We start from the raw sequence: 24,495 nt of genomic DNA on the forward strand, positions 1-24,495 counted from the left end.
TGATTTCCTTCGACAAGTTCCGATATGTCTGAATCCAATGGAATTGATCTCTTTCTCCTCACCTACAACATCAACAAGCAGACCTTCAGTGGCGACCTTTTCGTCTCCAAGCTTGCAGACGCTCTTCCCGATGATTTGGCAGCACTCTACGTGTTTGGTGTCCAGGAGTTCTGTTCGGTGATGGAGGGAAGTTTCCCTGACGTGGCAGCTAGAAAGATGATCTCATTGAATGGTCTCTTCTTACAAGCATTAAGCACAAAGTACGGCAAAAGGGACGTACGGTTCCAAACTGTGGCCATCACACATGTGGGTGCCATTGGTTTGCTTGCAATTTCTCCTTATCCACTGCGGTTTGAGCGGATAAAGTATGCTAGCAGTTCGTGTGGCTACGGATACTCCTCATTAAAAGGTGCAGCAGGTATCAGGCTCACCTATTTGCCTCCAGGAGCGAAATTGAGCCAGAAGAGCGTCGAGTTGACCTTTGCTAGCGCTCATCTACCAGCGTACGAGGGCGAAATCTACTATAGACGCAGAAACGAAAAACTTCTGAGCATAATCAGGTCGTTAGACTTCTCAGACGGGTATGCATTGCTCAAGCCAAAGAATCACACCTTTTTCATGGGAGACTTGAATTATAGAACTTCCAAAAACTATAAGTTTGAGTCGGAAGCCTCTAAGAGTTTGTTTGCATTGCAAGATCAATCCGCCAACCATACCGAAACCATAGAGCATTTGGTCCGTAAATACGACGAGTTATCCATAGGAAAAGGTAGCGGAGATATCTTTGCCGGGTTTTCTGAAGGCTGTATCACATTTGCACCCACCTACAAGTTCCACGTCAATACTGCGATTTACAACTCCAAAAGATCGCCATCTTGGTGCGATCGGATTCTCTACCAGTCGACATACGAAGACGAGGACTTGCGAGAGGGATTACTTCTTCGCAAGAAAGAGTCTGTCCAAAGATTGCCATTGGTCAAGAAGTATAGCAGCATAGCATCATTGCTCCAGTCGGACCACCATCCAGTTTATCTCCACATCACTGTACCTCTCAAACCACCACAATCACTTGTTGCGCCATCGGGGTATTTGCAGTTATTGCCTAGCGAGCGCCCCAACAGACACATGCTGCACGATCCGACCGAGAGCACAGTTGCAATTGAGCTCAGCGATGTCGAGGAATCAATTAGTGGACCCACGCAAATTTATGTCAAGCCTACCAAGATCGATACCATTATTCAAAACTATGTCAGTCCTTCCAGTAATTTTTTGATAGGATATGGTCTTTGGATAGGCACCACGCCCGCAGGACGGCTCCTGGTGTTATTTATTACCTTACTTGCCTGGTGCATTCTTTATATTTCCCATTGATCCAAGAATGAAAGTGAAACAGCATGAAACGTGAACTACTTTAAATCACCTATTTTCTTATCATGAAAAGATAAAGTGGACTGGTTACATGTTCCATCAATATTATTTAATGCTGAAACAATATTCTTATCTTGACAATTAGGAATCGAGAGAGGATCTGTCAAAAACTGAACATTTTCAGACCACAAGAAATAAACCCAGAAACTGGAGTAAATTCCATCGACTCTGCCGCATCTTCACCCGAATCGACGCATCTTTTGCACCGCAGCAGGAATTTTCAAGAAATCCTACCAAACAGCCACCAGGGTATCTTATTATATGCAGGTCGCCAATATGGGCAAGAGTAGCAGGGCTAATATCTGCCAATTACTTGCTCTATTGACCCCGTAGTGGTCGCTCCGGTCGAAAAGTATGCTCCCATTGGCTATGACCTCTTCTGTGATTTCTTTTGGGTCCTTTTGTCAACGTACGTTTCGCAGTAATTAATAGTCTACAAAATTCACATTTATGTGCTCGACACCATTTCGTCCCACAAAACTCCTTAAACCGTAACCATTCCTGACCACCAAGCCACTGCCAAACATCATCTCCTAGTTAAATATCCTGACTTCTCTTTTCTTCTCGTTTTCGTCACTCTTTCTGTCCTCTTCCCATCTTTTTGCGGTCGCATCCTGCAGGCACTTCCATAACCTACACGGTAGTTTCTACACTATAAAACCAATGAGTATTCTCCTAGAAACCACCGAGGGCAACATTGTCATTGACCTCGACTACAAGAACCACCCGACCCTCAGCTGGAACTTTCTTCGTCTCTGCCAGTTGAATCACTATTTTTTCAGTCCCTTCTATGGCTTGCACAAAGACCACTTAGTTTCTTGTGGACTTCCTAATTATCCACTGGAAACAGAAAACTATGCTGCATGCCACTATGTGTGTCCCGAACCTGGTATCTCCAAGGAGGACAACATCGAGGTGATAGTGCCTGTGGTCGAAGACGACCACCTGACCCATGATATGGGAAAAGTCTCATTTGTGGCGTCGAAGCACCTGGACAAAACTGTGGTTGGCTCGGAATTTACCATTTCCTTGACCTCCAAAATCTTGGATATCGATACTAGTCACCACATCCCGTTTGCAGTAGTGGTTGAGGGCTTCGACACCTTGCAAACCATCAACATTGCTGCTGTGGACACATCCGGACGATTTGTCAACGATATCCGGATCACCCACGTCCACACCATCCATGATCCGTTCCGCAAGACTATAGGACTTGACCAAGCCATAAGAGTGGCGGTCCCAACAGCACTCCAGATCGAAAACTCAAGATTTTCTCGCAGTGAAACTGCTGGAGAGGATTCATCCACAGTCCAGGCACTTTCACTAGAACTCATTGGTGACCTACACCACTACAAGGCCAAGCCATCGCCCACGACGTTGTTCGTGGCCAGGTTGAACCCAATAACTACTGAGGACTCGTTATCGGTTATATTCGGAAGATTTGGGCAGGTAGTGAGAAGTACCATCATCAAGAACTTTGCGTTCGTGGAGTTAGAAAGCGAGAAGCAGGTCGAAGAAGCATACAATGCTCTACATGGAGGCTGTGTGATTGATGGATACGAGGTGGTTGTGGACTTTTCGCAATCAGTCCGTGGAAGAAGGTAGTTCTGATAATTGAATTTACTGCATCCATACTTCACAACTCAGCATGGCAGCTCATGGGACTCTTGAGGAAAGAACATATATCACATCGCTAATCCCAAGTGCTTTTGTCATGATAGGCTCGATCGATGAGATAAACTCCACCGGAGCATCTCGATACAACCAGGAATATTAATTGCTGTGGCCACTAATCTTGCATCAATTCACTACCCTACTTCGGAAACTATAAAGCAAAGAATTATCGTCCCAGCTACAGCCAGGCTAACTTCCATTCTAGGTTTGTTGTATTTACTCGAAGTCAATTCTTCTAGACTATCAGCAGATAAACTATTGCTACCCTCCAAGATGAGATAGAAGCTACAAGCTGGAGTGGAAAACTACTACGTCGTGGACACAGCATTCGATCCATGGTCCAGGAACAGGAAATATGAGCACCATTCAAATACCTATTAGACCCATAAAGGTCCACATTGATTCGACTATATTATATACATTGATTGATAAAACCAAAGAAAGCCCAGAATAAAGCACAATGATTGAAAGAAAATTAGTCGAAAGAAAGATCATACAGTTGAATTGACATTAGCGTTACATTTTGGTGTTCTTCAAACACAGATGCTAACTCCACCACCAATTTAGCAGGGCACTTGCCTCCTCCTCAACTTAAACTGACTTAGGCAGCAGGACATTCCTTGGAAATGTGACCGCTTTCACCACAGTTGTAACAGGTCTTCATGGCAGAGTCACCACCAGCAGCAGAGGTACAGCTCTTGGAGATGTGGCCAGTCTTACCACAGGCGTAACACTTGACGATACCGGCTTGACAGTCTCTGGCAAAGTGGTTTGGACCTCCACACTTGTAACAGGTGGTGCCAGTTGGCTTGGAGCTGAAACGGGCTGGCTTCTTTTGGCCAGCATCCTCCTTGTCACAGTTCTTGGAGATGTGTCCGAATTGGCCACAGTTGTAGCACTTGGCACCCTGGGATTGGGTAGGACAGTCGGACTGGACGTGGCCAACATCACCACAGGAGAAACATTGCTTGCCAGTGGCTTGCTTTGGTTCAGGGCATTCGGTGGACTCGTGGCCAGGCTTGCGGCAGTTGTAGCACAATCTGCCTTCTTGTTGACAGTCGTCGGCTATGTGGCCTAATTCACCACACTTGTAACAGGTTCTTGGAAAGACAGCAGCCATTTTGATTAATGTACGGGTTGGTTAGAGATCACTTAGTGTGTAGAGAAAATTTTCATATAGCGGGTGCAGTTACCCGGACGCGCGTCTACAGGGATCTGGTGGGTCTGAAAGTGCTGCTAATATCTGGAGCGATAGACAGGAACAACGAACCAACGATGCAGTATCCGTATTTGATATCCAGAGTGATTGATCCGATCTTCGGCATCGGAATGGGTGTGGCCTCCTACTACTTGTACGAAAAGAGACACGGTAGAGAAGAGGGCCATTACTTGAACCAGTTGATTGCGCAGAAGTTCAGAGGCAGCAAGTGAGGAGCCTTGCCTCGTAGACGGATGGTGGGAGTTGAGCAATGAGTTGGTGCTTTAGAGGGCGGATGCTGTACTCGGTGTCAGGAAGGCCTGATACTGAAGAAGCAGACGACTATTGCAATAGTCCCTTGGTTCAAATTCAGGGCATGCTTAGAGCGTCCTGAAACTTAGACATGTTCCAGTGTTCTCATGGTGTACTTCTACAATCCCAGAAGAGGCCCTGTATCTGCTGGTGCACACTGAATAAAGTTAATGGCATCTCTCTACGAAGCTAATTCACTGCTCAAGACTATACGGAGTCTCTTGCGTGAATACAATTCCCACTACACCTCGGTCCCGTGGTTCATCCAATTCGGTACTCATTAGTAATGACCTTGATGGTGCTAGACTCACAAGATGAGATTCTCAATCTAATAACGTATTTATTCTGGATTCTGAAAATGACTATAATATGCTGATTTACTCCCACTTGCTCTGTAATTTCTCGAGGGCCTCCTGGGCCTTCGCTCCCAAATCCTCCTGTAACACCTTATGGATCTTGGCCCAAGTGGCCGCTCCAATGACCACTGGTTCACTTACCTCGGGGTCGGCATCGGCAGCCTCTGCTTGCACTGGTGCGGCAGGCTTGGCTTCGGGTGCAGACACCATCACCATAATAGAAACGTTCTCAAGGGTGGGCAAACTGGACAAGATGGATGTATCCAGCAACACCTTGGACTTGAACATGAACTTCAAGTTTGCGGGCTCCACGCCTGCCTCCTTCAACACCGGAGTGGTCTCAATCAAGTCGCCCTTGAGCTTGTATATGGAGTACGACACCGGCACGTTGTCCACCAGCGAGCTGAACTTGTAAGGTGGCTTGATGGACTTGAATGCCACCGCGATCTTGGTCTCGCCATCCTCAGCTTGTTTGGGCTTAGGGAAGTCGAAGTCTAGCTTGGGCAAACTGGGCCCCAAGGACTCGATTTTGCCGTAGTCGGAGGTGGAATTGAACTGGTCAGCAGCAGTGTCATCGGCAAGGGCGATGAGCTGGAGAAACGTCTCCACAAACTTCTTTTCGTCGGACATTGGGGAAGGATATTCGGATTGAGGAACACTCACTCTGAAATGATCTGGTGGGTTTATCCAATACCGCGTCGTGCGCGGCCCACCCGGACTCGTCACTACTATTCTTGTAGTGATTACAGGCCTCAATTATATCTAATTGCATTACTATCAACGGTCATTAGCCAATTGACTTGTCAGAACACGCCATTGCCCTCTGAAACGCACATTGAGCATCCAAACTGCTTTATTTTGACACCCTGACCCTCCCAACCAACAATCCCTAGTGTCACACTTTAGAGGCTGTACAAATCCACTCCCTTCCACATGAGTTTCTTCAAGAACTTTAAAAACAACTATACTCCCGTCAGCCAGGACGACGGAGCGCCACTTCCCCCTCCGGCCACCCAGCCTAACAACCCCAACTCGTTGAAGACCAAACTCCAGAAGTTGAACCCGTTCCGCAACAACTCAGTCTACTTAGAGGACGATGAGAACTACGTGACGTCAGAGCCAGGCTATTTCGAACTTTCCAGGTGGGACCGTATGTTGATCTTCGCTCTCACCTTTGGAGGCTCGGTGTGCTGCTACATGATCTGTATCTTCTTATTTCCGGTGTTAGCACTCAAACCCAGGAAGTTTGCCTTCTTGTGGTCGTTAGGGTCCATCTTCTTTTTGGTCAGTTTTGGAGTCTTGCAGGGCTTCCAGCCCTACATGATTCACTTGTTCCTGTCTACCAGGTTGGTCTTCACAGTAGTTTTCCTCACCAGTATCATCTTGACATTGATTGCCAGCTTGTCGTGGCACAGCACCTTGTTATCCATCGTGTTTGCGGCCGTGCAATTGTTGAGTGCGATCTGGTACACCGTCAGTTACTTTCCAATGGGCCAACAGACATTAAGTTTAGCAGGAAATGTAGCTAGAAGCCAGGTCGATGGGTGGATAAATAGTTGATGTATGATAAATAATAACGAAAAATGATCTATTGGGGAAGTTCACAGTAGGAAAATTACATAGTCTACATTGTAGTAAGAACTACTCGCCAGCACTTAATTCTCGATACGGTAGCTCATAAGTACAAGGTGATAACTCACTTCTATATTCTGGAGTCTATATTACTGGGTGTACACCTCTAAAATGTTACCATTCTCAAAGTCTGGGAATGCGCTGATCAAACCCTTCTCGATTACCTTGACGATAGCAGCATTGGCATTGTCATCGTTCTTGGAAGTTTCGGACAATTCAACAACCTTCTTACCAATAGTCTTGAATTTGTTCTCGCTGCCGTAAGGATTGAGGATCTTATTCAAGGACTTGATTGCTTGTAATGCCAACACATACTTTCCTTGGATCAAGTAAATTCTGTACAAGGTCTCCCAAGTCAAGATGAGTCCGCTGCCTTCTTGGATCAATGGCTTGAACAACTCAAACAATCTTTCAATGATATCTTTGTCGTTAGTCAAGTCTTGCAATAATTTTGCACCCAAAGGATCGGCGTCCTCCTTTTCGCTCTCCACCTTAGAGATCAATTCGGCTCTCTTCTTGGTAGCTTGGGCTTGGAGTTTCTTCAGCTTCTTGTTGTTCTTCTTGATTACAACTGGCTCTTCCTCGGTCTTCTTGGTTGCCAATGATTCGTGAATATCAAAGTAAAACTCACTCAACCCCTTCAACACTCTAGTGTAGATTGGAGTAGCATGAATCTTATCTTCCCACTTCAAGGTCTCGACGTAATCCCTTGGAGTACCTCTTCTCATACAGTAAGAATGGAAGTCATACTGATCGTTGAAGAAGATCTTGAAGATCTTGACCACAGCCTGGAATCTCTTGAGAGATAATCCCTTGTAGATCTCAATGTTCTCAATTAAATCATTCTCCAATTCCTTAAAAGATTCCTCTTCCCCTTCAGCAGGGCCAGCTTTACGCAATTCTTCAAGCTTGACCTCAAAGTCCTTGTACATTCTGGAGTATGCTTCCGCACTTTCAACCAAAACCCAATTACATTGCATGACATGCAAGTCTTTACAACCGTTCACTGCATCTTCATCGAGTTTGGTGAATAATGAGATACAATCAATAGCCTCGTTGACCTTATTGGCTCTCAATAAGTATTTAGTGGTTTTGGAATTGATGAATCTGTCTTGCAAGTCAAGCTTACGACCTTGGTCCATGACTTCACTGGCTTCCAAAATCTTGCCCTCGTGTTTCAAGATTCTGGCCTTGATGATGTATAATTCCACCAAGGTAGGGGAGTGCTTTAATGCAGCGTCAATATGTTCAGATGCCTTGGTCAAGTTGTTCAAGTACAAATAGTGCTGGGCCAAGAAGTAAGTGGTCCATAATTTGATGGTAGGGTTGGAAGATTCAGAGGCCTCTTTGTTGTAAAAATCGACAACGATGCTCTCAATGACCTTCAACTTCTTTTGGTCCTTGTACAATGGCTTGACGTTGACAAAAGTGGCAGGGACACCCTTCGTCAATTGAGGAATGATGTACTCTCTCGCTTTAGCTTCGAACAATGGAGAGGATGCTGGGACAAACGTCAATGGCAAGAACTTGGGAGGATCGGATCTTGGGTAGAAGGAAGCTAATCTTTCGTACAACTTCAATCTGAACTCGATAGGCTTGTCCAAAGTTTCTAAGGAAGCCTCCAAGAGGTTGTAGTAGTGCATGTTGTCGGGGTTTCTCTTCAACAAAGTACGGTAAATGAGTGAGGCTTCTTTCTTGGAGCCCAACAACATGAGGTACTTGGCCTTGTACTCCAAGAACGACAACTGGTCTCTGATTTGGTCCTCGTCCTCATCGAGAACCTTCAAGGCCTGGGCGTAGTCACCGGCCTCGGCAATAATCGAGTTCTTGTACAAAACACACTCGCTCTGCTCGTAGGCGTCGGCGTCAGTCAAGTGGTCCTTGATGATCCCTTCGATCTTGGTCAACGTCGACACTGCGCTGGCGTAGTCCTTGTTCAAGTGGTGGGCAATGGCCACCGCGGTCCAGTTGGCTCTGTAGCCCGGCTGGTGCTCCAAGAACTGTTGTCTGGAGTCCTTCAAGTTCTTGTAGTCCCTGATCTGGGTCTGCATGAACGACAAGTCTCTCAAGATCGGCTTGTTGGGCGAGCCGTTATCGTTTGCAGCTTTCAACCATTTGGCAGCCTCTGGATAGTTTTCCACCGAACGGTAGTAGATCCCGGCCAAATGGTTGACCAAGTAGTTGTCGGGGCCCTTTCCCACTGCCTTCAAGATGTAGGGCTCGGCCTCGTCCTTGTGGCCCAATTGGTAGTTGGCACATCCTTTCAACGCCAACGACTCGGCGTGGTTGGCGTTCTTTTTCAAGTTGGTTTCGACCAATTTCAACGCCTTTTTGTACTGCTTGGCATCGTAGAGCTTGAGGGCCTCGCGGAAGTTGCTGTCCTCCTTGTTGGCGAAGATGGGCGCCGCTTTCTTGACTACCATCGTGGTGCCGCTGGATCGGTGAGCGGCTAGCGGTGAAAAGTCGTGGTGGCCGGCGCACGACGGCTCCCTGGGCCGAGTGCGCGTCACGTGTGTGCCTCTGCTCAGGACCCATCTTGGAGGACCCTCCATGGGGCCAACCGGCTACGATAGGTCTGATGCACTCCATGTTCGTCCCCGGGGGATGTAGGTGTATTCCGGGGACCATCTCCTGGCTTTCCACGACTTTATTGTCCCTCCAGAACAAGTCCTATCCGCGCTTTTCCGGCCCAAAATCTACACATTTCTCACCCATTTCTAATCACCGCACGGCATGCGCATCCATCTCCGCTGGCGCAGTATTTAATCCCAATGCTCGCTACCGAAATTGCCGCCCTTATACCCCCGCCTTCTACCATCCTGGGCGTTCCTGCTAGCTATCCATCGCCTCCTGGACGTTCCCGTGCCTGTGTCATTCGTACTGCCCTACCGTGCCTTATCGCTCTGTCAGTGCCTCAGAGTCGTTCTTCAGCCTTATCTCCATCCACTACACGTTCCAAACACATCCGAGTGAAGATAAGTGAGAAAGTGGACAAGCCCACCAAAATCCGCAAAATCCACTACAGCCTCTGGCGAATTTTATACCCAGACTAATCCACATACGTTGGTCATCTCCGCAACAACTGTCAGCTATTCCACCATGTCTGCTGCTGGAATCTCAACCACCCCTATAAACTTCGACGGGTTCGAAGAGGCGATGCCCTCAATTTCCAGCACCACCCTCGACCAGAAACAGACCCGCCAAAGAACAAAAACCGCGTGTGACTACTGCCGCAAGAGAAAGAGCAAGTGCAACGGCGAGGCACCTTGCTCCAACTGTGTGCGCTTCAACCGTCTCTGCCAGTACACCAGTGTTCCCAAAGAAAGAAAGAGAAGGGTAACGAAGAGTGCTACGCACGATGGCAGACCTTCAAAGCCCCAGCCCAACGGATCCATTTCCGCGTTGTCCACCCGGTTGTCGGCGTTGGAGAGCTTGTTAACCAACTTGACCTCGAAACTCGATAGTTCTCCTTCCAGTGTGAGTCTGCAGGATTCCTGGAAAACTAGGCAGCTGGAGTTGCAGTTGGCTAAAAATACAGACAAGAAAACCGACTTGAAGTCCCGCGATGTGGTTCCAATGTCTGCTGCCGTCACCGATGCAAAAACCATGCGGAAAATCGCCACCCCCAAGAAAGTGTGCTTCTCCAGTACTAAAAACCGTTTGAAGTACTACTTCGGTTCTCACAGTATATTCGGTGCTTTCTCGGAGAAGAGTATTCAATTTCTAAGAAACAGACTCGATAAAGGTGACAGGCTAGCATTACCGGCCAAGAACCTTAAAGTCGCCTACAGCAATGCAGTGGATACTTCCATCGAAATGTGGTCGGACCCCAACAATCCGTTGGGATTTGAAGATGTCAAGAGTTATTTCGTGGTGGGACAGAGAACATTAATTTTTGAATTGCTCGAAAAACATTACGAATCTATCTACCTAGCCAGTTTCTTGTGTGACTTGAATTTGGTTAGGGAATTATTCCAAAGATACTACTATGGTATTGTTTCGGATTCCAGAAGTCTTGACAGGTTGGGCATCTCGGAGTATTTGATTATGAACATTGCCCTCTGCTTGTGTATTAGTAATGTCACCAGCCAATCCTTGCGGGACCCAGACTACACTACGCTCAACAATTCAAACATTCAATACTTGAATGACTTGAAACAAGATTGTATTGATAATGCTATCTTCTGTTACGGTCGTCTCTCGTTACAGTGTGAGGGCCTCCGTACGATTCAGGGTATTGCTTTGTTGATTCTTTACGTGGAAGGAAACTATCTTTCCGATTTCGTCATGACTCAAGTACTCACGTCTGTCATTGTCAGGCACAGCCACTCTTTAGGATTATTACACACCAGTGGTTATCTTGAAGTTACTCCAGAAGAAGCAGAATTGAGAAGAAGATTGGTTTGGTTCTGTGAGTACATGGATATTGATTATTCTTACAGAACTGGTAACAACCTTCTTATCAATTTTGATGACATGACTGTCTTGAACGAGTTTGATGACCACTTTTTGTCTATTCCAATGAGCCCATTTACATCTGATGTATTGACGAAGAATAGCTCGCAATTGCTTGAAAAGTGCAAGGAACGTGGTTCAGAATACTACCATGCTTATTACACCTTGTTATTGAACAGGTTAAGACTCAAAAGTTACCTCAGTCTTTACAGCACTAAGGCTGTTGTTTCCAGTCAAGAACAGTTGATGGACTCGTTGGATGAAATTAATTCCGAAATGAACAAAATGGCTGAAATGATGGAGCCGGAAGTCAGACCCACCATGTACTATGAACAGAGTTCTAAGCCTTCCTACTCGAACCTCAAGCAGATGAATGATCCAATGTTCAGGTATGCCAACTTAAACTTCAAATTGTTGTACTTCTCGCACTTGGCATTAATTAACAGAGTTCCGTTCGGATATAACGATACCAATGATAGGTTAGTCAAATTCGGTAACATATCTATGGACTGTTCCAGAACAGTGTTGCACTTGATTGCAAACTTGGATAAGGAAGATATGTCGAAATCCTTCCTCAACTTCATCTCCTTCTACCCATTTATGGCCTTTTTCGGGATTTTGGCCCATACCTTCGCGTTCCCCAAACTTCCTAGTGCACACGAAGACATCATTTTGCTTATACGGCTGTCAATGAACTTTTTTGCATCTCAGGACGATCCCAACGAATCGTGGGATAGCAGAAGACTCTACGACGGAAAGAGTACCATGTTGGACTTGGTCACCAGAGTATTATTGAGGTTACTCTTGAGCTCGCCCGACCTCAAACACGACTACACCAAGGAGTATCCTGCCCTTGCCCTCCATTTGTCCAAGTGTGAAACCATCTACCCTGACTTGTTCAAGAATACCACTGAACTCGAGAAACCGCTCAACTTGGTATTTTTAAAGCACAGAAAGAGAAAAGAGCCCCAATACGCCAGCTCGCTGTCTATGTCGGACTCCGCGCCCACCGTTTCACCTGCGGAATCCTGGCCCAGAACCGAGAGAACTGAGCGGACTGAGTTCGGCTCTATCGACGTTGCTACTGCCGAGACTGCCACCACCGACACTGCCACCAACCAGACATTATTTGCTGACGATATGTTCAGCATGGACTTCTTGACCGACTTCGAGAAAACAGCCGGCATGGACCAGTTCACCGATGAGTCGTTCAATGCCATCTTGTACTCGCAGTTGTTCAACATGCCCAACTTCGTGCCCATGCCCGATGGGGTTGACTTTATTAAATAGCAAAATCAGAATTGTTAAATAGTTGCCAATAAATCAGTACAAATAGAAACACTCCAGGCCACTCAGTCACAAGCAGAAATGCTGACAATAGAGCGTGGAACACAATCTACATTTCTCAGAATCTCAGAATCTCGAATTCTAGCCATGAAATTTGCACAATAATTTTAAATCACTAAAACGATCCTACAGTCGCGCACCGCCCCGCCCAGAGATGTGGCCAATGGTGGACCCTAACTGGTCAACCACAACCACATGTACCCCCCAAATGACCCGCCTGTCCGTCTCATCACACACAAAAGGCGCACGCCAGTCCCAGGCTCCGCTACGTGCGCTGGGTCCAGCCGCATCATGCGTTGACACTGATGGATGGGGACGCACAGCCGGTGATAACACCCGCCCGTATCTGCAGCCCACGGCTATCACGGACGGTGGCGCCAGGGCACGGATGCACGGGTCGCAACTGTCTCGGGTCGGACGGAAGCTGGTGGTATGGATCCGAAGCACATCCACCACCACCTGATCCACGTCACCAAAGCCCCGCCACCAGATGCACATGATGCGCCTTACTGCGCTAACCATTACTGGCCGCAACCCCCGCATTAACGAGCGCCATCCAGGTTTTTCCACACACATCTAAAAGTTGTTCTTCCACTATTTTGTCATCCGGTTACGTAAGCGGCGCTCTACATATACTATCTCAGTCCATTTCAAACATCTCACCTCCACTACACACCACCATGGTCCCCACGTCGCCAGACCTGGACTCTGCGTCCAAGAAACGTATCAGAATCGCCTGCGACACCTGCCGGCGAAAGAAAATCAAGTGCAACGGCCAACTGCCCTGTGCAAACTGTATCCAAGTAGGGGAAGCCAATTGTCATTACGAAGAACGTCCCGTGAAGAAGAAGACTACTGGCGATAACAAGAAGTCGCTGCGCCTGAACGGTAGCTCCCGCGAGCTCCACCTCATTAACAGCAGGCTTGCGGGCTTGGAGGGCGTCTTGACCACCTTGATGTCCCGTTTGGACACCCTTGCTGGAATCAAGCCAAACTCCCAAAAAATCGATTTCACCCCAGGTGCCTCCTACGCCAACGACGAGACTGATGACGAAGACAACGAAAACGACAACGAAAACGACGAAGACGACGACGATGATGACAGCTCTGCTGACGATAACGTCCACATCAAGGTGGAAAAGAATGGCCATTCGGTACCAAAGGAGCCCAAGGAGCATGCCCAGGCCAAGAGCATATTGCACTCGAAGTCGGTGGAGCAGTACTTCGGCACCCATTCCATCATGTGTATTTTTTCCAACAAGTCCTTGGACTGGATTGAACAAACCTTGGGCCCTGAGGGCTACAGTTTGACGTTGCCCATCAAAAACATTCCGCTTGCCTTCATCGAAAAGCTCAAGAAATATTTGCTCAAGTGGATCGACCCTCCCTTGGTCGATCACAAGGGCCGCAAGAGGCTTATCGAGTCCCCTTTCCCTGCCGACAGTAAGATTGTGTTTGATTTCCTAGACACCTACTATTTCGATATTCCCATGATCACGTTGGCAGCCGAAGGGCACACCATCAGGCATTTGTTTGAAGAGTACTACAAGAAGTTCGATCCAGAAACAAAAGTCAAGAGAAAGTTCAAGTACTCCGAGTACTTGATGATGACCACGGCGTTGATGATCTGCATAAGCACCAAGCTAGACCAGGATGTTACTGAAGAATCTTTGGCCTGCAACGTATCCAAGGATAAAAAGTTGGATCCAAATAGTGCCGTCAACAGCATCAGCTATTCTGCATTGCTCCAGCTCCAGAACACATTTTTCGACAACGCTATCTACTACTACCATAGAATATCGGTTATGCGTGATGGTCTCGAGACCATCGGAGCCATCTTGCTGCTTGTTATATTCATTGAAGGTAACTTCTTGACCAGTCATGTTAACTACACTTTGATAGCAGTTGCCGTGAGATATGCTCAAGAAATGGGGATACATAGAGCCGAAACTCTCGAGAATTTAAGCTTCGATGAACAAGAAAGAAGAAGAAAATTATGGTGGTTGTGTCAGTACTACGACATGGAAATCTGCTTTCGTTCTGGAAAACCACCTTTGATTAATATTGCGGACGTCACCACGAACAGTACTGAAGATTTCAAGACTCTTGCCCAATTATGGGCCAAACACGGTGTAAATCCTGAGTGCAGTGAAATGTTGGGTGGAGTTGATCTTGGAACAAATATCCATTTGGCCGCTGTTAGCAAATTAGATGACCCACATTTGTTCTACTACATTTACTTATTGTTGCTCACAAAGCTCAGATCTAAGTCTTACCACTGGTTGTTCCTGGCCAATGCCCAAAATGATTCGTACGAAACTTTGGCTCATAAGTTAAACAGCTTGAATGAGGAAATGTATGAGATGGGAGCATCCATGAGAGAAGAAGAAAGACCTCGCTTCTATAATGACCCAGGCTTTAGGCTCATGTCCAGCGACATGAGCATAGCTAGAAGAGAAACGGTTCTTTCGGTTCAATTATCATACTTCTTGCATTTGATGTTGATGAACAGACTCGCTTTCATAGTTGGTACCGATGGCTTTGATAAAGTGCGTGAACAGAGTAATCAGTTCCGTAACATTTCCCTCAACGCAGCAAGAACCATTTTGATCTTGGTTAGACAAATCAACAGAAAAAACACTGCCGCCTCATACTTCAAGTGGATTATCTTTTACCCGGTTTGTGCATTTTTGAATATTAGTGCTGCGTTGCTTAACCACCCCGATTCTCCAGAGTCTTATAATGATCTTCAGTTGTTGATTGATAGTTCGATGAACTTCTTTGGTGCCAGCACCAACTGGTTCATTCTCGAGAGGGACCACCCCGACCTTTACTCACAAAAGGATGCTATCTTAATGCTTTTGATCAAATTGATTTTGAGAATTGTCATACGATCCTACGAGATTAAAATGAATGTTGACATTGTGGGTAATTATGAAGGATTGCGTGAACACATCGATGAAGTCAAAACTGCCTTCCCAATTGTGTTCCAGGAACATGTGAGTGCAGAGAAGCCAAGTATGGTGTTGGGAGCATCTCCCTTTTCTAGTAGAAATCTGGCTGTCACCCCAGGCTCCCGCAGTGATCCAGGCAGTACTGGATCTACTGCTCAATCACCAAGTTTCAACCCTTCTCTTTCCAACATTTTGCATCCAACACAAGATGTTGGCAATTCCTCGGGGCAACTTAACGGCACAGGGGAGCAACCAAATGCTTCCCAAAACGGTCCTTACCACGCAGGTAGTGTTGAGGGAGTTCCTGCCAATTCGTGGGCATATCCGTACTCACACACCAGCAACAGTACGCCAAAATCGATTAATCCTCTTCAACAAATGAACCAGTCGACATGGAATGGCACTTCCAATGGAAACGCCTTCGCCGGACAGGAAGATAGTAATGGCCGTGTTCGCCATCCTTCGGGTTCCAACACCTCCACCGCATCGAATGGCTCTAATCCCGACATTTACGGCGATTATTTGAACGATGATGCGTTGACCCTGATATTCTTTTCCCAAATGGATACTCTTCCAAACTTTTTCTTTGATAACAACCTTGGAGTGCAACAGTAATTTCACAAGGACACTTAAGGATGTAATTTAGCTATTGAATGAACGATTTTTTACTATTAGAATATCTTACGACTTTTGCATCTACCAAAATGATGGCACTGTATACACTTGTTCAGCACCGTTCATATAGTATTTCTTCTAAATTTTGCATTGAGCCTAGGTATTTAAACGTAACTATTGTTGTTCTTCCCACTTATGCCGAACCCAATCGGTGATATCAGCTGGATTTTGAATGCCTTATGTGAGGTACTCAAGTATCCTTTACGTTTTCGTGTTATACCCTCCAAAATGATACTGGTTATAAATCACAATCAGAACATCCTCAACAGTGCCCAGAAGATGGATAACTACCAATTCCATTAAGATAGATACTTACACACTACGTATACCAAAGTGTTTGGAAGTCTTGTATTGCTTGCTTTTCATACACTAGTTCAATGCAGTCCAATTTCTCTAAAAATCTGAATAAATTTTATAAATCTAACAACTACAAGCGTAATTCATTTTTGTGTTATATTGAGAAATGGCATACTTAAACGCAAATGGTTATATCATTCTCAACCTCAATACGAAGTTACACCTGTTTACCCATGGCCGGAAATCCATCGCTATGAGCAATAATGTTTAGCAATAACATAACCAATTTGCTACGTAGAGACTCTTCTCATATTCTTACGAAGTATCATTGAAATAAGTATTTACTTCATCATTGCCTGCATTAATTGTGGTTTATCTGGTACGAATAACACCAGCAGCAATCAACAAGTTGATCTTTTCACTAATTTGAGGGTTTCTCATGTGGTCTTGTAAGGCAGCTGGGTTTTCTCTGGCTTGTCCTAATATACCTTGCATGACTGGGTCTTGCAAGATATTCACGATTTCTGGGTCTCTAGAGACTCTTTCCATGGTTTGCTCTGGAGTTTCGCCTTCAAAGGCTTGGAAACGAGAGGACATAGCCTTGTTGTATAATTGATCGATTTCACCAACATTCTTACCTTCACCTAATTCCAAATCCTTATCACGGGCTTCTTTCAAGGTGTCCATGACATGGGAGTATTCCTTCATTGCTAACTGGGCATTGGCCTTTCTGATGTAGGCTCTGATGAAACTTGGGTCCTTTTCAATGGCCTTGTTACAGTCAAGCACAGCATCTGGGAAAGATAACAACTTAGCTAAAACTGCTGCTCTGTTGGAGTAACCTCTGACATCTTCTGGGGCTCTCTTGATCATTTCAGTGTAAGCCTTGACAGCATTTGGCCAGTCACCCTTGGTGAAGTATTCCTTACCTTGCAATCTAGCTTCTTCCGCCTTTTCAGGGTCAATATAGTTTTCTGCTTCTCTCACCTTAATTTCTCTTTGAGTGGATCTTAACTTATTAAGAACATCTGGAGTTCTGTGTTCTGTCAATGACTTGTCAAAGTTCTTCACGGCATTCTCCAAATCATCTTTCTTCAAGTAAGTGTTACCTAATCTGGCAAAAGATTTGGCGATTAACTTGTAGTCAGCTCTCATTTCTCTACCAGAGTCAATGGCCTTTTCACAGGTGGCGATAGCAGCATCATAGTCACCCTTTTCGAATTCGGCAGCAGAACGGTTGTTCAAGTAAGTAATGTCTTGATGCAATTCCCAAGCCCTGTTGTAGGCAGCAATGGCTTCATCGAACTTTCTTTGCTTGTATAATGTGTTACCTTCGGCCTTGGCAGCGTCGGCATCTTGCTTGCTGGTGTCAACTTCTTCCATTTCAACGTCCTTTGGCTCCTCCTTTGGCTCTTCCTTCTTTGGCTCCTCCTTCTTTGGTTCAGCCTTTGGTGCAGGTGGTTGCTGGGCTGGAGCAGCTTGTGGAGGCTCTGGGGCATCCATATCGATACCCATGATGGCAGCCATGACTGTCATCAATCTGGGGTCACTCAAGAATTGGGTGGCGTTAGCCTTAGGGTTGCTTTGGATATTTCTGACCTTTTGGACTAACTCTGGGTCCTTCATCAATTCAGCGGTCTTTGGGTTGGCTTGCAAGTTGGCAATCAAGTTTGGGTCACTGAAAAGAGAGCCCAAGCCCATGTCTGGTTGGGCATTACGGGATTGAATGGCTTGCTCCACGCTCTTCAAGCCGTCGCTGGCCATGGCGTTGGCAGAGTCCAACTCGAGGGCCTTTTGGTAGGCCAGTTTGGCATCGTCCAAGTTGCCCAAACCGTAGTGCGCAGCACCAACACGGTTGTAGCCCTTGGCCCAGGATGGGTTGATCTTGACACATTCTTCAGCATCTTTCAACGCTGGTCCGAAATCTTTCAACGAGGCATAGGATCCGGATCTGTTGGAGTACAAGACATGGTTGGGGGTGGCGGAGGCTTCAATGGCCTTGGTGAACAGCTCGATGGCTTCGGTGAACTCCTTGGCAGCAAAGTGCTTGTTACCTTGAGCTTTGTATTCTTCAGCAGACATGTTAGGTATGATGGTGAAGGTAGGGTTGGTGGTCAATGATTGATTTTAAATAAATTTTGCTGCGAACTTCTAGAAAGTTCGGCGGAGAGCACATCAACATATGAGACAGTGCGTGAGACTACTGGTGGTTGTAAGGATGTGGGTAGATTGTAGATAAGGACAAGGTGAGATACAACTGGTAAGGGTATAGGCTAGAAGAGATTACATATTAGGAGTTTAAAGGTGTCAACATCGATAAAGATAGGAATGAAATTGACTTGTCCTCCTTCCAGTTTGGAAAAAAGATGTCTAGACCGCAAAAAAGACAGATAGTCCAGAACACCCGTACTTCACATTATTCCAACCGCTATAGTTACAACAGTCGTATGGGAGAAGAAATGGGATTAGAGTCAAAAGTCTGACACCCGCAAGTTTGTAGATTTTGAGGTGAGGGCCTAGTCAAACACTACAGAATATCTCCAGATTAAATTGCTAACGAGGCAGAATCAGTAAGACTGTCATTTGGAATCTTTTTATTCATATCCTGCTTATCTACATGACATAATCCCCAGTCAAGTTATCAGCTTATTGATTTATACATCACTACATATTACTGGTAGTTTGGTTTTATCTTTAGCTCATGGTATTGTATCTCAAATTGGCCCCATTGTGCTTACGATGTGAATTGAATTATTGTACATAGTGCCATCTCGTCTGGAATTCCCGGAAGATAGCCAGAACCCGGGCTATCAAGCTCTCTATTACGAAAAAACCATACTTTACCAAACTTGTCAACTTCTGCACTTAAGTGTAAGCCGAGGGCAAATTGCAGCATTCTGCAATCACCCTGTCCACCAACTCCAATGGGTAGGCTGGACCAAACCCGTGACAACGCTCGTTACCCTTGAGCTTGCTCATTATCAAAGGAATGTCAATGCCGTCGTAATCGATGCTATATTCGTCAGCCTTCACCTGGAGGTAGTCCCAAACCGCCCCGAGCGCAAGAATCTTGTTCCCTGGGTGCTCGGGAGAGTCATACACCTTCCGTATGTGCTGAGGCTCGAACTTATGCTTACCTGCCAACTCGTGGATGAATTCGTTCTGACTGTGGGGAAAGGTGAACTTGTAGTCTTCCATCGGCTCCTCGGCAGGGCCCTTGGACCGCAACAACTCGTTTTCGGTCAGGATGTACATATTTTGCTTGGTGATGATCTCTAGCTTTTCCATGAGCTTTTGGCGCTCCTTGTCGCTCTCCATGAGCTTGGCCTCCAACTCCTTCATCTTGGACTCCTTCCTTTCGCGAAAGGCTCTCTGGGCGGCTCTGTTCTGGGCCTTGCGCTTTAGCTGGAGCTCGTCGTAGTTAAGTTCCGAATCGTCTTTGGCAATCAAGATAGCGTCCTGTTCGTCCAAGAGCTGCTTCTTGGTCTTGGTGGCAGCCTTGGTCTTGGGTGCCTTCTTGACTACCTCTGCTTCCACGCCTATGGATGTCGAGCTTTCAGGAGAGTGGTGGAACAACAAGTTGTTGGACGGAGACGAGTGGTCGCTGATGGAGCCCTCTGGGAAGTTTTGGCCGCCCAAGATGTCGAACCCCGGCTGGGTGTTCTGTGGAGGTAAGTATGCGGGTTGGGTATTGTCGAGCATGTATGGGGACTGGTTGAACTGGAACTGGGGGCTCTGGGCAAAGAACTGCTTCTGGCATTCGGCTTCGTCGAGTTCCAGGAACGGCGGCTTGATGTCGGGATTGATGGTCATGTTGTGGGAGGGTGAGTTCATCCAGTAGTCTGCGCTGGCCTGGACCGGGGGCTTCTCGTTGTAGGACGACATCAGGGTGTTCATGGTTGGTTGAGATAATGGAGAGCGAAATTACTAACATGACAGGGCGCGTCACGTGCGGAACTCAAGGGGTCAGCCCCGTGAACGGAACGGCCCAAGCCTCGGCTCGTCACCCCACGCCTCCATGGGACTGCGGACAGGGCAGTTGGTGTCGTGGTGGCTATTGTTAGCTCTCTGGTGGGGGTCCGGTGGTGCAGGGCGTCAGCCGTGCGCACATCCCTGGACTGGTTGTCCTAAGTACGGACCCTTTTGTTTCCGAGGCATGCATTGTAGGAGCCTTGGTGGAGGCAGGCGTGAGGCTTCGCCGAGAGAGGGTCCAGAAGATGTTCGATAGCAGAAATGGTGTTGAAGGGAGTGGAATGGGCACGTGGAGTAGAGGTATACGGGTAGGCTAACTAGAGAAAAGGAGTTACGTCGGACAAGGGGTAGACTGGGTGAAGAATAGAGGGTTCGGGCTAGGATGTTGCTTGTGTAATGGCATAAATTGGGCAGAAATCCTCAAGAAACTCGAAGGACCCTGTTTCACGTGATCTCAAATGCTTGAGCATTCGACCTCGGTCTACGGGGCCAGTAATTGCCTGACAAGAGTGGGAGTTCGTAAGGATGCGGAAGGGACAGGGATTTACTAGTATGGCTTGCAAAGTAGCTCTCTTTCATGGGTTTTAGCAGCTTTGCCGAGGGGGTGTTGGAGGTGAAGTAGGTGACCGGAAGTCGTAAAAGCACGTGCACAGAGTTCCGAGAGTAGATCCCGCTAAAGTCTAAAATTGGATTTTAAGCCCAAATAGCCAACTTGCTACAACGTTGACACGGCGAAGGGGTGTCGTAGGATTGAGGCTGACTGGCTGTCCTGGCAGTGTCAGGGTGTCAGCCGTGCGCACTTCCATCTGTAGTAGGCTGCTGTAGGGACCGTTCCGATGTGCTGGTAGGAGCAATTTATACCAAAAAAGACGGGGACAGACGGAATGAAGGGGTGCATGGCAAGCACTTGTCTTCCAGGCCCACGATTGGCCAGTCTAGGAAGGATTGCTGTTTGCTCCATTATCTCTGGGACGAGTGGCCAATCGCACCACAGATACTGCGAAGCAAGTTGTGGCCATGTAGAAAGTCAGCAATGGCGAAGCAACGCTGTGAGCCTCGCAAGAGACTCCTCTAGCAGGTAGGGGAGCCCTTCCGAAGCCCTGTGCCGTGCTGTTGCAGCCAGGCGTATGGGTGTAGGGCCAGTTTCAGGGTCCCCGAACACGTGATTAATCGTGCGGCGCCCTCCCTCCAGTTGCCGGTGCTAAGCGCGAATACGCGGGCGCCACGCGCTCCCATTGGCTGCCGTGCGGCCCCGTCCTCCCTAAGCCATACCTATGAGCCGTCCTGTCAAAATGTGACAGCCGTTGCCCTGTCTCCTGATTGTTCGCTGCAGCACTATCTTGCATGACAGATGCTCTCTTGCAACCATTCGTGGTCCGTCCTCCCTACTGGCCTGTCCCCGTCCCCCCTCCGGGGTTTCGTCCTAGCCGCCAACAGTGGTCATGTGAGAGAAAATTTTTTCACCCACCCGGGGCTTCGCAGGAGAGGGTCCTCCAGCTGGAGACAGTCTGAGCGGTGGCTCCAGGCGCCAGGACCGATGGAAGAGCCTAGCCCCCGACTGCAAATACACCACCAGCACCAGCATCAGCCCTGGCTGTCACTGTAGCTGCCTCTGCCCCCTCCACTTCCCTCGTACGGTTACCCCGACTTCGTTTACTACTTCCGTAAAGTGGACCATGACACAAAGCCACTGGCCCCAAATGCCCAGGCAATGGCCTCGACATTTCCCCAAAACTGACCACTCTTCACCGCTATCTTTCCGGCTTCACTCACCAGTTGTCATGAAGGGCTCCGAGAAGTACGAGGAAGAATCCGTCAGCTACGACGAGAGCATCCAAATGGGCCGCTGGGCCCGTTTCACCCAGTCTTTCCAGAGGGCTGATCTCGATACCCTGCAGCCATCTTCCACCACCAAAGACGGTTCTGCCAGCATGAACGACATCGAAAAGGCAGTTGCTGCCACCTCCAAGGGAGAGTTGCACCGTAAGTTGAAGAACAAACACGTCCAGATGATTGCCCTTGGGGGCAGTGTGGGGACCGGTCTCTTGATCGGGTCTGGTGGTGCCTTGCATACCGGAGGCCCTGCCGCGTTGTTGATCGCCTGGGGATTGGTAGGAACCATGGTGTTCTGTACCATCCACTCGCTCGGTGAACTCTGTGTGGCCTACCCTGTGAACGGTGCGTTTTCCACCTACGCTACCCGGTTCGTGGACTCGTCGTGGGGCTTTGCCGTGGGCTGGAACTACGCCCTCATGTGGTTGATTGTGCTTCCGTTAGAGTTGGTGGCTGCTGCCATGTGCATTACTTACTGGAATTCTGGCATCAACCCCGTCGCATGGGTGGCAATTTTCTACCTCCTCATTGTGGTGATCAACTTGTTGGACGTCAAGGGCTACGGTGAGGCCGAGTTCTACCTCACAATCTTCAAGGTTGTGGCCATAGTGGGGTTCATCATCCTCGGGGTGGTACTTGTGTGTGGCGGTGGCCCCAACCATACTTTTGTGGGTGCAAAATACTGGAAGAATCCCGGTGCCTTTGCCAACGGCTTCAAGGGAGTTGCAACCACCTTCGTTACCGCCTCCTACTCGCTTGCGGGAAGTGAAATGGTGGGTTTGGCCTCAGCTGAGGTCGCCAACCCAAGAAGCGTGTTGCCCAAGGCCGTCAGACAGGTGTTCTGGAGAATCTTCTTGTTCTACTTCTTGTCGCTCACTTTCATCGGCTTGCTTGTTCCTTCCAACTCCGACCAGTTGTTGGGCTCATCCACGGCCTCTGCATCGCCATTTGTCATTGCCATCAAAAATGGAGGCATCAAGGTGCTTCCTTCCATCTTCAATGCCGTGATCTTGATTTCTGTCATCTCGGTGGGTAACTCTGCCGTCTACGGGTGCTCCCGTACCATCCAAAGCTTGGGGGCCCAGGGTTTGGGCCCCAGCTACTTAGCTTATGTTGATCGTAAGGGTAGACCATTGGCTGGATTGATGATGTCTGCCGTGTTTGGCCTTTTGTGCTTCCTTTCTGCGTACAAGGACCAGGGACAGGTGTTTGGCTGGTTACTCTCAGTATCGGGTTTAGCCACCATTTTCCTGTGGTTCAACATCGGCTTGTGCCACGTCAGATTCAGAATGGCCATGCGGTTGCAGGGCAGATCCACCGACGAGTTGGTGTTTACTGCGGTCACAGGAGTTGCTGGTTCCATTTACTCGATGGTGCTCTTGGTGTTGGTGTTGGGAGTCCAATTCTGGGTCGCTTTGTTCCCCATTGGAAGCAGCAAGCCCAGTGCTAAGAACTTTTTCCAGAACTACTTGGGGTCGGTAGTTATTTTGGTGTTCTACCTCGGACACAAAATATGGACCAGAAACTGGAGAATCTACGTTCCTTTGAAAGACATCGATTTAGATTCAGGTAGAAGAGACACGGATATGAAGTTGATAAGACAGGAAATGGAGGAGGAAAGGGAGAGAAACAGAGCCATGCCTGTCCATAAAAGATTATGGAACTACTGGTGCTAAACTCTTACTCTATATAAAAATAAATGATTTCACGTTAAAAAGGGCTCTAATTCTTTTGATACACTTTGAGTCTTCTCCTTGCGCCTCTTGTTAGAAACCCTATTGATATGGAGTTAGTAATAGATCAAACAAGAATAACTTGTATACATACCAATTTTTAACTTGGGTTACTGTGAGTCCCGTGCGAGTTTGCAATTCAAGAGTTGATTGGTTGTTTAGAAATGGGTGTTCAGAATTTGATTGATACCATTGTTCAAGAATTTCAACTTGGTTTTGAGAGAACTTGTGGTTGGAAACTAAATGGGAGTTTGATTGGGTTGTCTGTCCTGATTCATTCAGCCCAATTGCCAATTCTTGAATTTGAAAGTGAAAATCATAACGTTCCCGAGTCATATTAAGCAAAGTTTTAACAAGGGTACTGATATTCTTTAAAATTACCAACTCCCCATCTCGAATATAAGGTGCTCTCTCAAGAAAGATTACCAAAAAGGAAGTGTGAGCTTCGACTTCTGCACGGATTACCTCTGGATTGAAAACAGGAAAGGTACATATTGTTGTGATCTGCATCTTAAGATGAAGCTCGATGAGTTTTAAGGATTCAATCAGTGAATTCATTCCTAATTACTCAGTAGGATGGAAATCTTCGGGTTAATATGACAAGTCAGATCAGAATACCACATTTTCGC

General features: G+C 47.2%; 11 protein-coding genes across 11 annotated transcripts; 7 read left to right on the forward strand and 4 right to left on the reverse strand.

Moving 5' to 3' along the window:
* Positions 1–24: 24 nt before the first annotated feature.
* Positions 25–1,371, forward strand: CANTADRAFT_87600 (phosphoinositide 5-phosphatase; the record flags this gene model as incomplete). The annotated part of the gene is made up of 1 exon (XM_020211354.1): positions 25–1,371. The coding sequence occupies one exon, from the start codon at positions 25–27 to the stop codon at positions 1,369–1,371; it is 1,347 nt and encodes a 448-aa protein (XP_020066749.1).
* A 720-nt stretch (positions 1,372–2,091) lies between these two features.
* CANTADRAFT_19251 (cyclophilin-like protein) lies at positions 2,092–3,033 on the forward strand (the record flags this gene model as incomplete). Its single annotated transcript, XM_020206430.1, has 1 exon — positions 2,092–3,033. One exon carries the CDS (start codon positions 2,092–2,094, stop codon positions 3,031–3,033), a length of 942 nt encoding a protein of 313 aa, XP_020066750.1.
* A 1,344-nt stretch (positions 3,034–4,377) lies between these two features.
* CANTADRAFT_45301 (uncharacterized protein) lies at positions 4,378–4,533 on the forward strand (the record flags this gene model as incomplete). Its single annotated transcript, XM_020209196.1, has 1 exon — positions 4,378–4,533. The coding sequence occupies one exon, from the start codon at positions 4,378–4,380 to the stop codon at positions 4,531–4,533; it is 156 nt and encodes a 51-aa protein (XP_020066751.1).
* Positions 4,534–4,989: 456 nt separating this feature from the next.
* CANTADRAFT_45433 (uncharacterized protein) lies at positions 4,990–5,598 on the reverse strand (the record flags this gene model as incomplete). Its single annotated transcript, XM_020209213.1, has 1 exon — positions 4,990–5,598. One exon carries the CDS (start codon positions 5,596–5,598, stop codon positions 4,990–4,992), a length of 609 nt encoding a protein of 202 aa, XP_020066752.1.
* Positions 5,599–5,901: 303 nt separating this feature from the next.
* Positions 5,902–6,528, forward strand: CANTADRAFT_44519 (uncharacterized protein; the record flags this gene model as incomplete). Its single annotated transcript, XM_020209118.1, has 1 exon — positions 5,902–6,528. The coding sequence occupies one exon, from the start codon at positions 5,902–5,904 to the stop codon at positions 6,526–6,528; it is 627 nt and encodes a 208-aa protein (XP_020066753.1).
* Positions 6,529–6,689: 161 nt separating this feature from the next.
* Positions 6,690–9,023, reverse strand: CANTADRAFT_45010 (peptide alpha-N-acetyltransferase complex A subunit; the record flags this gene model as incomplete). Its single annotated transcript, XM_020209171.1, has 1 exon — positions 6,690–9,023. The coding sequence occupies one exon, from the start codon at positions 9,021–9,023 to the stop codon at positions 6,690–6,692; it is 2,334 nt and encodes a 777-aa protein (XP_020066754.1).
* A 781-nt stretch (positions 9,024–9,804) lies between these two features.
* CANTADRAFT_28738 (Zn(II)2Cys6 transcription factor) lies at positions 9,805–11,958 on the forward strand (the record flags this gene model as incomplete). Its single annotated transcript, XM_020208260.1, has 1 exon — positions 9,805–11,958. A coding segment is annotated over one exon (2,154 nt), but the record flags the coding sequence as incomplete, so codon positions are not given.
* Positions 11,959–13,082: 1,124 nt separating this feature from the next.
* On the forward strand, positions 13,083–15,971 carry CANTADRAFT_3721 (uncharacterized protein; the record flags this gene model as incomplete). Its single annotated transcript, XM_020208709.1, has 1 exon — positions 13,083–15,971. One exon carries the CDS (start codon positions 13,083–13,085, stop codon positions 15,969–15,971), a length of 2,889 nt encoding a protein of 962 aa, XP_020066756.1.
* A 2,811-nt stretch (positions 15,972–18,782) lies between these two features.
* On the reverse strand, positions 18,783–20,332 carry FCR3 (Fcr3p). Its single transcript, XM_020207139.1, has one exon. The coding sequence runs from the start codon at positions 20,223–20,225 to the stop codon at positions 19,194–19,196; it is 1,032 nt and encodes a 343-aa protein (XP_020066757.1). The 5' UTR covers positions 20,226–20,332; the 3' UTR covers positions 18,783–19,193.
* Positions 20,333–22,138: 1,806 nt separating this feature from the next.
* Positions 22,139–23,809, forward strand: HIP1 (Hip1p; the record flags this gene model as incomplete). The annotated part of the gene is made up of 1 exon (XM_020209271.1): positions 22,139–23,809. The coding sequence occupies one exon, from the start codon at positions 22,139–22,141 to the stop codon at positions 23,807–23,809; it is 1,671 nt and encodes a 556-aa protein (XP_020066758.1).
* Positions 23,810–23,838: 29 nt separating this feature from the next.
* CANTADRAFT_45507 (homeobox domain-containing protein) lies at positions 23,839–24,424 on the reverse strand (the record flags this gene model as incomplete). Its single annotated transcript, XM_020209225.1, has 2 exons — positions 23,839–23,908; positions 23,961–24,424. 2 exons carry the CDS (start codon positions 24,422–24,424, stop codon positions 23,839–23,841), a joined length of 534 nt encoding a protein of 177 aa, XP_020066759.1.
* Positions 24,425–24,495: the final 71 nt, after the last annotated feature.

The sequence above is a fragment of the Suhomyces tanzawaensis genome (genome assembly GCF_001661415.1).
Source record: "Suhomyces tanzawaensis NRRL Y-17324 unplaced genomic scaffold CANTAscaffold_1, whole genome shotgun sequence".
In the NCBI taxonomy this organism is placed as follows: Eukaryota; Fungi; Ascomycota; class Pichiomycetes; order Serinales; family Debaryomycetaceae; genus Suhomyces; species Suhomyces tanzawaensis.